Source organism: Prinia subflava, chromosome 17, assembly GCF_021018805.1.
Source record: "Prinia subflava isolate CZ2003 ecotype Zambia chromosome 17, Cam_Psub_1.2, whole genome shotgun sequence".
Classification (NCBI taxonomy): Eukaryota; Metazoa; Chordata; class Aves; order Passeriformes; family Cisticolidae; genus Prinia; species Prinia subflava.
Window position 1 is genome coordinate 8723076 of NC_086263.1, and position 13567 is coordinate 8736642.

Sequence of the window (13567 nt, forward strand, 5' to 3'; positions counted from 1 at the left end):
TCTCTGAAATGTGTTTCTTAACCACACTCTCCTGAATTTTAGACTCACAAGCTAGAGAGAGGAGCATTTAGTCCATCTCTGCTTTTGTTAAAATGAAGCAAGAGCAAAACTGATGTTCAGTAACTCACTTCATTTACCAAGGTTTTATAGTTATTCACTTTTTTGCTCCCCTAGCAGAGCTATTTTGGGTATAATTTGTACTCAGAGACATGTTGTCACTTGCATGAGTAATTTAGCATGTGTTAAACAGTTAGGCACTGTCTTGGGACATTTTTTGTGAACTATCTTTCCATATGTTGATGCACTGAAGTCTCATAATGTGTCCTTGAAAGTTACTTTTCACACAGTTTAATCTATATCTCAACTGAATGAGTAAGAAGTAAGAAGTACTGATTAATTCATAGCAGCAAATTTCACTCCAGTCAGTTAACTGAGTTAACTGGTGCCAATTAGACACTGATCTACTAAAACCAATGCAGCATGAAGATTTAAGAGTGTGCCATTAATGATAGCATTAGGCCAGGAAGGGAAACTGTGCCTCTTCTGTAACTTTTATTTCATGCTGATTTGAATTAGCTTAATTGGTTTAAAATTGTGAAGAGAAATAAAGCTGAAAGGTAATGTACCTGATCCAATAGCTCAGTCAGCAGTGCTGCGTGCATCAGTTTTGTGCATGCACTTCCTCCTGGAAGGTTCCAGCAAGATAAAGCCGTGGATTTTTCTGAATTTTAAGTTTCTATGGGGAGCCCAGCTGTTTCAGTGATGAAACTTGACTTTTCACTTAAACACGTAACAAAATGGAGTTCCACTACTTCTGTTGGCAATAGGAAGATTTCTCTAAATTGCCAATGTATCTATCTTGAAAAAGGAAGATGTGCAGGTCATAACAATAAATGAATTTATGAGTCTGAGGATTGCACTGATAAATTATCAGCAACTGGAGAGCTACAGCTTATCTGCTTACAGCTGGGAAAGTTTGGGGTTTGCCTCATTCCCAGTTTCAAGGGGCAGCACTGGTAACCATCAGTCCTTGTGTCTTGCTGCTCCCATTTCCTCTATCCCAGCCTTGTTTGCTTGGATTTGCCACACTTTTAATCAAATCTAGTGTTTAAATTCATCCAAATACTTCAGTATTAGAACATTGTAATTTTTTATGGAATAGATTTTCTTTCAGACAATGAAGTTGGGTCAGAACTGTGAATTTATAGGCTTATGAAACTCCAGCATTAATACTCTGATGGATGTCTGTCTGGGAACGTTCAGAATGTATTAAAAATGACTGCTGTCTCTTTTGTCTCCAGATCCCAAGACCTGTTTTAAATGAAATGAATCTGTAATTATGTTTAAAATGTTTTAGGTGAATTTGGATGCATATTGGATGCATTTGTATCTCTGGAGAGCCTATTAATATCCCACCTTTGAAAGGAAGAGGTTGTATTTTGCAGAGATGAGCTTTTCATTTTTCTTAACTGAGCCACTGAGCACTGCATGCTGCCAGCAGAGAATAATAAATTCTCATTGGTCATGCTTTCTGTCATGGGGGTGTTGGACTAAATTGAGATTAAATGCGTGCTCCATTGTGTCACCTATCTGGACTTCTGAGGTGTAGGTATGATTTTCATTGCACACATTTCCTCCCTGTGGAAATGCTACTTTTGTCTGTCAAAAAAGAGACAGCAGGAGTTTCTAATGTTTGGTCACAGCATTCAGCAGGAGGGTAGAGATGACATAACTTTCTGCTAACATGTGTTAAGCAGCATTTTTGTTTTAAAGGCTCTGAAATCTTTGCCTCACTTGAAATAACATGCTGAGTAATAAGGTAATTCAGCTGATTCTGTCTGACTAATTTCACTGGGATATTGTCAAACATTAAATTTTATAAAAATGGAGAGCCTGTCCCCCAGATCAGGAACTGCTGCAGATCTTTTTGATTAGGATATGCAGATTTTAATTCTGAAGCATACAGTGCTGAATGCACTTCTAGGTATTTGTTTTGTTTTCCGGTTGTGGCTGAAACACATTTACACCAGATTGCAAAGAAAATTTCTTTTCTACTGTAGAAAGTGTTATTTTTTCATGAGTGTTCTCTAAAGGCTTCAGTCACGATCTGGAGAAAGTATGGTATGGAATATCTAATAAGTAATTTTAAATCATAGTCTCAACATGGTTCAGAGTATTTTCTCAGTATCATGAGATAACAATTCTTACTATTTCCTCTTAATCTCCTGAAATCTTTATAGATCTGAAGAATATAAATAGAGAGAATTTGAGATAAAGAATTTAGAGAAATAGGAACATGAAGAGATTTTCCTAATTACAGGTACTAGGACTTCTTTTGGCTCATGTTTCTCTGCTGAGAATGGTATATGGTGACTGTTATCTTTTTGAATTCTGTTTTCCTTGAAGGCAGTAAAAGAGCTTTGGGAAAAGGATGATGTCATACTGCTCTCCTTACTGCAATGCTAAATGTTGCTTCATTTGGACAGAACTGTGACCTCTTCTGTTACCTGAGATTTCCAGAGCTGGAGACTTCTCCCATTCCCTGAGCTTTTTCTTGTTCCTCTCTTTATCCCAGCCAATCACTTTTATGATGTGAGAGAGGTGACATCTCTGTCTCTGTAAGCTTTTCAGACTAGTACTTTATATCACTTTGTCAGTTCTTCAAGTCTGTCTAGCCCATGACCTGTTTTTGAAAGTGTCTTGTAGCATCTACTAAGGAAACAATAATGTAGAATGATGCTTCTTGGCTTTCAGGTGCAGGTCATTTAGTACATCCTTCAACAAAGCTTTTGTATGGACCAGACCATGGTATTTAATAAAATAGATGGACCAGTTCTCGGGAATTTAATATTTTTAATCGATTTTTACATTTTGGCCTTTGTGACTTCATATGATAGTGAGTTCCACAGTTATCTGCTACTTGGAAGTCTAATGTTTAGGGATTAATATATGTTAAATGTTAGGTGAGTGGCTCAGAGCTTGCAGCTGATCTGCTGGAGCAGAATTCAATCATTCCAGATTAATTTTCTTTTTGCTGTCTAGGAGATATTGTAGTCTGTAAGTTCCTGAAGACTCTGCTGTCAGTATTGACTTTCCTAATAAGGAAACAGTTCCATGCCCTAGCATCTTTTTTATCTTTTTGTGCTTTTGGAAATGGGAAGATTAGGAGTAGAATAGATTATTCCAGGTATAAATGGCCAACAGCAATATAAATGATAGAAGGACACCTCAGTTTTCCATTACTCTCCTCGTGATTCTAATAATTGCCTCGCCTTTTCAACAGCTGTTTAGGATGTAGTTTTCAGGAAACCATCTATAATGATTCCAAACTCTTTCATGAATGTAAATAGCCTATTTAGAGCCTCTCTTTCTATAGTTATAGCAGGGGCTGTTTCTTTCCCCACATGCCATACTAATATTAGAGTTCATCTGCTGCTTTATTGCTCAGAATAAGGAGCTCCATGTGCGATGCTCTGCAGTCACGTTCCAGACCAGTCTGCAGACATTGTCACCTCCCAGCTCCTCCTAAGGACATGTCTCTGCAAAACCTTAAGGAATGCACTTGTTATTTCACTCCACTTCAAAACATTTTATTCCCTCTCCTCTCTCCATCCACTCCATCCTTTTTTAAGTTATGTACTCTCATGAGGACCTTTTTCCTTATCTTCTTTCAGCTTAGTTGTTTGAAAAGCCATAAGCCTATAAAGATGAATATTAAAAGGGTTTTTTTTAAGTCTGAGTAATTATTAGCAGAATTACTTTTAAACACAATCTCAGCGGTTCTTTGAAAGACTTGAGAGATTTCTCTCTGTAGAAAACATATAAACTTTCCAGCCTTGTATCATTTTTTTTGTATGTCTGCTCATTTGATTTTTTTTCTGCCTCTTAGTAACAGTAGAAACTACAATATTTAACTGCAGCATTTATTATTTCAAAATTTTCAGTATTACTGGTGGAGCTTTCTTTAGAGACTGCTGCTGATGTGGTACCTCACAGTCTTTAGGGACTATGTAGAATTTAGAGAGGCAGGCTGTAATTTGTATTTGGTTTTTGGGGTTGTTTTTTTTCTGTGTGGAAGGGGAGGCAGAGGGTGGGGTGTGTGTTGCATTTACTGATTACACCTTAAGAATAAAATCTCTTGTGTCCAGTGTCCTTGCTGATACTGACTGATGACCCTGTATGAACCTTCCACTTACTCCTCTGTATGCCTTTGTCTTGAAGTACTAATGCCTTTAACAATCTTCAATCAAGCTGTGCCTAAAATTGGCTCTACTGAGCTCATCCACATAATTACCTTTTTATCTGAAGCTAATTCATAATATGAAATAGTATGAATTAACATAGTACATTGCAGCTCACCAAGCTGCAGTGCATTCATTTCCTAATTTCAAGTTTCTTCCTTCAAAGAATTCTTGGTTGTTTCTGGATTGGAAGTGATGTGTAGAGATCTTTAAGATGGAGAACAATTTACCGTAGTTCAAGGGAAAACCACATTTCAACAATGTGGCAGAACTCTCACAGTGACCTCACCAATGTGAGAAGGAGGAGATTCAAATGTTTACAATACTTGGTTGTCAAAACAGTAATGGATTAATTTATTTACCAGAAAAAATAGGGTAACAAAACCCCCAAGCTTGCTTCCCAATAGTTTTTTGCACTGGAGTACAAGCTTCATTAAATTTCCAACATCTGTTGGATGTGGAAGCAAAATCTTCAGAGTATTAAATTAGGTTTGACAGTGTTGTAAGACAGGAAGGTGGTGTGGAATGCAGAAGATGTGCTTGGTCCCTGGTTTTGTCCTTTGGGTGGACTTAGCCTGGTGTAATCGTAGCCGTGACTAAAAATACTTTGGGTAGGTATGTTAAACTCGCTCCCTTTTGCTCTTTGAAGGTGGACTTAAGGAGTTTAATTGTTTTCTCATCTCTGACTTTGTTCCTGCCTGAAATTTTGAATTCATACAGTTTAATTGGCTGTCAGAAACACAGAAAACACAGTGCAAGCTGAATTTTTATATATAGAGAGATTGATACATAAAAATATATGGAGATACATGTAGTTGTGTGTAGGTGTAATTAAATGTGAACATTGTCAATAGCAGAACATTCAACACCAATTTCACTTGTTTTTTCTCCAGCTATTTCTGGAAGTGCTGACTTGGATATCCAAGACTGTTAGTTTTTGTAGCCTGAAGGTCAACATGTATGCTTGGGGGAAAGATTTCTGGGATTATGGTCAACCAAAATGAAGGAGCTGCTGTGAAAGGATGAACTTAGTGAAGCATGAAGTGTGTTAGGTTCAGAGCACTGCACAAGATATTAACAGCAGTCGGGGAAGCTTCATCATGGTGATTTGTTGTAATGTACAGGCTGCTCTCCCCTTATCCAGTTTAACAGTGGTTCACTTCAGAAGCAGTATTGTACTTTAGGCAGATAAGAAAACAGCATCCTTCATCAAAAGAAGCCTTTTTTAATCTTCTTTTTGGTTTTTTAGTCAAGAACATAAGATTGTTGTGGCTTTCAGTGCTTTTTAAGTGGTTCCTTATATCTTTTGGAAGCCAGAAAAAGCAATGTATGGTTTTGGTTTAAAACATCTCTACAGTAATAGTATTAAAAATTGACTTTTAAAGATACAGAGAAACCATCATTGCATAACCTCATAATTAATGTAATTCAGAATTAAACAGTGATGCTCATTTCATACTTGAAAAAACAGCATGTCTGTGACAACCTTTTTAGTGAGCCTTCTCTCCAAACTCAGAGCATGTAATGCATACTCTGACACCTCCCTGCCAGGATGGTAGTGTTTAGAGGACAGGTCATTTTCTGCAGTCTGTAATAAAAACCTTTACATTGATATGCATTTATTTGTGCTTCTTATGGAGCACATATATCTTGGATAAATGTGCTTTTAGTGTTCCAGCACAAAACCATTTCACAGTTAGCACAGATTGACAGGACTTACTGCAAAATGAACATATTCTCCTTTGCCAGTTCTTCTGGATGTACCAAAGTGAAATACAACTGTTGTGTGCTGTGTTGCTTTTTTGGCTTGCCTTGCTGCACTGAGCAGGGGAAGCAGGGAGAAAAAGGCAAGGAACGAGGATGAAAAGTGTGGGGCAAGAGCCTGAGTGTCCCCACTGTGCTGGGACAGTGACAGTGTGGGGTCTGCAGGGTGACCCTGTGGTGGCAGCAGCCACACGGGACAGCGCAGGAGCAGCAGCTGTGTGGGTGCCGTGGGTAGGGGAGGCACAGATGGGGGCTCAGGAGTTTGTGGCAGCAGGGGCAGGTCCATGGTGTGGGCAGGACCTGTGGGGCAGCCGGGCAGGGCTCTCAGCAGCCCAGGAACGACAGAGCCCGGGGCTCTGAAGCTGCTCTGCCAGATGGAGGCAGCTCGTGTTCACAGCAACGGCAAGAAGATAAATTGAATCAAATTCAGGTTTTCAAATTGGAGAGAAGAGGCTTTGGGTTTGCACTGTGGCAGAAGTTTAGAGGAGAACGTGAAGGATTGTGATTGCTGAGAGAGCAGGCAGTAAATTTGGGTGAGGGACTTTGCAGCTCTTTTTCACCATGGATGCCGATTGCTGCACAGGTCATTCTTGTCCTGTTATGAAATAACTTCACAAGGCAGGAGCATTCCCTGCACAGACATGGCTACTTTGGTATGCAGACTATTCTCTAAGGCAGATTTTTTCATTTGTCTGGTCACATGTTTTCATTGTATGGTGATGTGGGACATGCACTTTTATTTTTTTTCTGAGGAGACAACTGTGGAAGTGACAGCGATTCATTTACTTGTGCTAGAATGAACATCTGCTGCTGCCTTCCTTCCTCAAATAAAGCTCACAGAAAGATTACTTACCTTCCATTGGGCTGGCTGTCTAAACTCATAAGTTGGAAATAAACATTCTTTCACCTCAAAACAAATGTGCAGAATAAAAGGAAGGACAAAGTTTGATGGAAGGTGTCTGCGTTCTAAGCACTCAAAAGTCCAGAAGTGCTTGAGCACTTACGTGCTGAAAAAACAAGAGTGAGAAGAACTACAGTTTTTCCAAAGCACATGTTTCTCTGGTATTCCTCCTAAGCTTAAATTAGATATCAGTTGGTACTATATTTAGCAAATTTGCTTGGAGTCTCAAATGAATTTTTCCAGAGCAAGCTGTGCTCCTGGAAATGCCCATGCCTGCCTGTCAGTGGTATCTCCATCCCAGCCATGTTACACCTCTTGGCTCTCATCAACAATTCCCCTTTTGCCTTTGATAAAAGCTGATTACATGGCCTGGGTCTCTGTTCCTGTAAAATAAAGATATGGTATTAATTCTGAAGGATGCTTTGGAGTATATGGCTCAACAACTTGAGTGGGATACTTGGATATTCTGAAATGTTGCCAAGAAAGTGCAAAACAATGTTGCTGTCAGAAGTTTTTTTGTGAACTCAGCCTATATGGGAGGTCTTCCAGTGTGAGAGGGAAAATATTATTACTTTTAATTTGTGAATATCAATAAACCGAGGAATAGATGTTCTGTGTTTGGAATTTATGTTTTTGTAAGGTTAGGGACATCATAAATAGTTATGAAAAACCTCTTAATGGCTATTTTGCCAAGGCTGTAATGGTGGATGGTTTCTCTAATTCCTGTACTGTGATTCTTGGAAAAAGTCCTTTAATCTAGGTAACCAGCAATAGGCCAGGTTTGTGTACTATATTAATATTTTACTTTTAGGGATTATAAATAATTAGAAATATGGAATTGTTGGTACTTTCTTAGAACTTTAACAGCCTTTTGTGAATGAATTGCTGAACAAGACAGCATGAACCTTTTCTCCCCCTTGGATTCTCCATTCTCCTGTCATAAGCATTTCTTTGATAAGTCAATTTTGAATCGTGTGCTAATTTCTTATTGTATATGCAATGCATACGAATGATGGTGTCTCCTTGTTATGCAAAGGAGGAGACTTACAACTTCAGAAGTTTTGAGTTATGTGGGAAATTCCTTTGCATAAACAGCATAATTTGAGTTAACACAGATTTCTCAAGAATCAGACCATTGCTGAGTCTTGGGTTTCTCTGCAGTTAAGCACATTCATTTTCTGTAATCTATTTGAAACAAATTCAAAGCAACCACTGGGTCACAGGCGTGGCTGCCATCACAGCTGGAGTGATATAACAGCAACTCTATTTTTATTTTGTAGCTGATGCTTTTTTCAAAGCTGCAGTGAGCCTTGTTCCTGAAGTGCCAAAAATGATCAGCGTAGATGGAAAGATGCGACCTTCTGATGCCTTCCTCCTGGAATTCCTTTGTAATTTCTTTTCCACATTGTTAGTTGTTCCGGTAAGTTGGGTGTGTATCAATAGCACATAAGTTAGTATAGACTATTTTGACTTTCCTGTTTAAAAATTTAGGGACATTGGTCTTCTGGAGTGGGAGGTGCAAGGATTAGTTTTGTGTGAAAAGATAAACTGTTCTGCTCATTGGCTGCAAAATCACTCATCCCAGTGCAAAATGGGGAGGCAGAACAATTGTGGGCAGGTGGAGGTACAGCATTGCCACTCTCAGTAACACCTTTCATAGAGGTGGATTTGGGTAGAGTGAAATCTCATCATCCTTTAATTGTGTAAACATAATTTACTGGTTTATTAGCTAAGTATTCAAAAAACTCTAATACATGAGGAGGGGAAAAATATAGAGCTCTAGTTCCTATTAGTTTCAGTTACTTTGGTATAGGTTGCCTAATCATTTGAATGAAAACAATAATTAGAAGATATGTTTTGGCATGATCTTCCTCTTCTGATGAATATTTCACAAAGTACTACCATTCTACGCCCTTCCAGTTTTTAACTAACTGTCAAGTTTAGAGAGAGATGTAATTTTCCCTCTGAAATATTTTCAGTTATATCTAAAAGATGAGGGGAAATTGTAAATTAAGAAGTTTGAAGAATATTCATTTGTTCTTGGAGAGAGTGAGTTTTTCCTGCTCACTGAAACCTCCCTGATGGTTTTCTCCTTCCTTTGTCCTTTGCCTGTTTGGTGAAGCAGCACAGTGTGGTGTTGTTCAGTCCTTGGCAGAGCTGTGGATTCCCCCTGTTCCAGGGGCAGGGTCTCCCAAGCTGTGCATGTTCAGAAATTCAGGAGGTGCTGTGTTGTTGGAAGGGAAGGGGAGCTGCCCCCTGGGATGTCACTGCTGCCCCCTGGGATGTCACTGCTGGCCCCTGGGATGTCACTGCTGGCCCCCGGGATGTCACTGCTGCCCCCCGGGATGTCACTGCTGCCCCCCGGGATGTCACTGCTGCCCCCCGGGATGTCACTGCTGCCCCCCGGGATGTCACTGCTGCCCCCTGGGATGTCACTGCTGCCCCCTGGGATGTCACTGCTGCCCCTGGGATGTCATTGCTGTGAGGGGAGGCTGTGCAGTGACTGGGGCCTTGAACAGGTCACTGAAGGGAGATTCAACCTCTCAGATTCAGTCATGAAAAATAACTTGCAACCAGATGCCAGGATTCAGAGACTTCCTTAACTTTGTTCCCTGTTTACAGAAGATCAAAAGGAGGTGTCCCCAGTGGACTGTGATTTGTCCTGTGTGTCTTGGTGCTGCTGATCCAATTGCCAGCTGGAATTAGCTGGGTGCAGAATTAAAGCTGCTTGTAAAAACTCCCAGCTTATGTAAAGCAGAGTCTTCCTTTTCATTTCATGTGAAAAGATTGTTGATTGTCTAACTGACTTCCCAGTGTAGGTGTTCTTCTGAAAGTCATAATTATATGAGTAATACACTACAGCTTACTGATATGATTTTAATAACAAAATCTACCCAGTGTTTAATTTTAGAGGCTTAGCTGTTGAGAAGCTGACAATTAATTTTGTACTGCTCCCCCATGACTACAAAACAAAGCATTCCAAAGTTTGTCTGTGGAGGCTGCCTGGATCATGTTCTGATTATGGGTCAAATGGGCATTTTAGATGGAAACTGGAAAAAATTTTCAAAGGATTTGTAGGAAGCACACTTAAGTAGCTGTCAGCTTTAATTATATTGTAGTTCTGCTTTTATGGAGCTCAAACTGTGACTCTACACCACTGAATGACTGCAAATAATCCTATTTTTGCTCCAGGGTTGTGGTGTAGTTTTGACCTATCTGTTTTCCTCTCTGTAGGACCATCCAGAACAAGGAGTGTTGTTCCTGGTGCGAGGATTACTGAATGTGATCCAGGATTATACTTGGGAGGATAACAGCGATGACAAAGTCAGGATTTATACTAATGTTTTGCATCTGCTGTCTGCAATGACTCAAGAAGCATTTATCTACCATGTAGATAAAGGTAATATCTAGGGGGGCTCTGGCTCCTTGCACTCCACCAGGACATTTGTAGTACTGTCTTATCATCATAGCCAGTTCATGAAGACTGGTGCTAATCAGTCCTACAGAATGGATTATTTTTATATCCAGTTCCAGGTATTGTAATTTAGAGTAATCCTAAATATTTAGGAGTTGGCTTCTGAACATGTGCAGTCTGTTCTTTAAAAGTGAATCTGTGCAGAGTGGGTTACTTAGTTTGCTTCTGGTGGTATTGGTGCAGATGCTTATAAATGTGAACTTTTCAAGTAAAGATTATGCATATGAAGGGCTTAAAGCATCAACTTGATTTATACATACCATTGGTATTTCATCCACATTTATTATCAACTCCAGCTTTCAGAATGTAAAGCCTAGTCTTCATTATTTAAATTATGTATTTGCTGCTTTGAAGGCAGGCCTTCAGTTTTGGAAATTGCAGTAGCTTACAAAAATATTCAGACTAGCTAGAAAATTCTAAAGATTTTAATTTTGTAAAATAGCTGCTATCTTTTTTGTAATAATTTTTGGAATATTTTGATATGCTCTAAAATTTGAATATTTGTCTTCTGATTATAGATTACTAAATTAGGGTAGGGAATAAAAAAATCTTTTAAAGCATCCTAGAAGATTAATCAGTTAGAGAGGCCAAGATGGTTTGATTTTTTTTCTTTCAGTTGCACAGGACTTTCACAGAGGGGCAGGCTGGAGTGTGTTCTGCAGTTCTTCTGGTGAATAGTCTGTCAGATTTACCACCCATGACAAGATAGCTCTTGCAGTTAGCAGCACAGAAAATAGCTGTCAGTGGAAGTGCTGCTCTGTAGTAAATCTGCTGTTCAAATTCTATAAGGAAGTGTGCTTTAGATTTTTCTTTCACTCAGTTTATTTGACCAAAATAGCTCATCTCAAGATGAGAAATCTAAATTAATTAAATTTTAATGGAGACAGGCATGGAAATATAAATTAGTAATTTTTTCCCCGTAGTAGGGCAATGGGGTTTTTTTTGTAGGTGGACCTTGTACCTTAGCTTCTTAAAATGAAGTTTACTTGAAAACAGAGTATTATCTTTTATCTTTTGTGCTTTCTGATTTACCTAGAATACATTTAAACCTAAAAATTTATTTACCCTACTTCTTAATAGAAAATAAATAAATTAGGGCAAAAGACATGTTTAAAATCACAATTATATAAGCTGTAAAAACTTGAAGAGATCTCTCCCTCCCAAAGATCCTTTAAGGTCTTTGAAATTGAAAATACACTTTTTGAATTTCTATCCATGACTTTGCGGTAATCATGGGTTTATTTTAAGGAAAAAAAAAACCAGTTTCTTTTGAAAATCTGTTTGTTTTCACTAAATAAAACACAAATTGTTTGGCCCAGTGCTGCTGCCACTGAAGATGATGGCCATACTCTGCTGAAGTGATGGGAGCAGGGAGTCTGTCTCTGTGGAACACCTGAAAATTGCCATGATATGTTGCCTAACATTAGGTCTGGGAGATACTTGTGAGCCTGGCTGCATCCAGGAATAGAGGACTGGCCTTAAGCTAAAAGATTCTTCTCAGTATTTTGTTCCTAAAATCAAAAGGACATAGTAGGCAAGCAAGGGGTAGGCACTTAAAAAACACAGTTTTGTTTGTGTTTCATGGAGGAGGGTTATTTTTTGACTTCCAAAGGTGCTCTGCTATCAATATATGAAGTTTTCAGTAGCACATAAATGTATAGCTCTTTGGCCAGACCTAAGCTTGAATTCCTCTCTGCAGTTGATTCCAATGATGCTCTGTATGGTGGAGACTCCAAGTTCCTGGCTGAAATTAATAAACTGAGTGAAACAGTGGTATCACAGATCCTGGATCATCTGAAAACCCTGGGAAAGGAGGAGGTATGTTCTTACTCAGCTTGATGCAATACAAAACCAAAAGTAATTTGGAGTTGAAGAAACAGACCACCTTTGAGCAGGACTTGGTATTTTCAAAAGCTTCAGGAACCTCAGAAGAAAAGGAACTTGGGTATTTTTACTTGTTTAGAAAGTGAGACCATCACATAGGCAGGCTTGTGGTGGAGACACCTAGAGATGTCCAATTCTGTAGTGAGCAAAGTGAGCTCACAGTTAGTCTGTTACTGGGGAAAATACAATGAAAGCCACCTATAATTATAAAAGTTTAAGATCCCAGGCACTAAGATGATGTCAGGAAAGAGGTACTGAGGGAGGAAATAGTTGTTTTGTCTTTACTCTGACTTTAGTATATTTGTTCAATATAAACTAAAGAAAACTCTAGGCAGCTTATTGGATTTCTTGATTGGAATTCAGAGGCTCTGAGGGATCAAATCTAGCTTAATGGATGGGATGTGAAAGGCAGGTGACTGATGTTTGCTGAAATAATGAGAACTCACTGTTCTGTTAATGTGCCTGTTTCTGAGAGTGGACCCTTCCACAGCTTCCACTCAGCCCTTACTGGATGGCTTCTATTGATAGAAATCTTGTGGCTCCTGGCCTGGTGTGATGGATTTGATGGAATTTTTTAGATGGGCTGTTTGCACAGCAGCCCAGAGTGTTTGCCAATGCAGAATGTGTTAAGTGATACATATTGGGAGCACACTGTGCTAAGTTTAGCCTTTTCTCTGCTTTTGCCATCCTGTTTGTCCTTCCTTGAGCAGAGATGGAAGATGAAAATATCCTTTGCTCAAATCCTCTACATCACTGTACACATCAGCAGAGGGAACAGCAGGTCTTTTTCAGAACAGAAACAACCATTCTAGCACAGCTAAGAATGTCCAACCAGCTCTTGGAAGGAAATATAAACAGAGTTTTCAGGACTCTGGGTTGTATATTAGGGATTCTTTTGCATCTGACTCCTGTATAGATTTTGTGGGTAGGAATGTTTGTAGAGCTTGAAATCCATGGTTTCTGAAAGGCTTTTTTTTGTTTGTTTTCTCTTTTCAAGCACGCTTTCCATAAGGAGATGCTGTGTTAGTTCACTGAGGCTGTTGTTGCATGGAAAACTGGATTTAAGGCTAAGCAGCACAGATATAGGTGCTTGGCCTGCCTTTACCTCTGCAGCCTTGGATTTGCTCCTCTGTCCATCATTATTTACAAAGAGGCACCATTTGTTTTGCTTTTTGAGTGAAAGTCATTGAGAAATTTAGATAAAAATTGCTTTGTAAGAATGAATAGTTGTTTGAGGAAGCTGTTGTTGCTGAGGAAATAGAAGTGATGAGAATATTATCAGAGATCTCTTATTGTGCTAAA

General features: G+C 39.1%; 1 protein-coding gene across 1 annotated transcript in view; it reads left to right on the forward strand.

The window, feature by feature from the left end:
* The window catches only part of VPS35L (VPS35 endosomal protein sorting factor like), a 43573-nt gene that overhangs the window by 27570 nt on the left and 2436 nt on the right, over nucleotides 1–13567 (forward strand). Inside the window, exons 27-29 of the mRNA XM_063414679.1 lie at nucleotides 8187–8326; nucleotides 10141–10306; nucleotides 12081–12199. Coding sequence (XP_063270749.1) covers nucleotides 8187–8326; nucleotides 10141–10306; nucleotides 12081–12199 — 425 coding nt within the window. The remainder of the gene's footprint in view (nucleotides 1–8186; nucleotides 8327–10140; nucleotides 10307–12080; nucleotides 12200–13567) is intronic.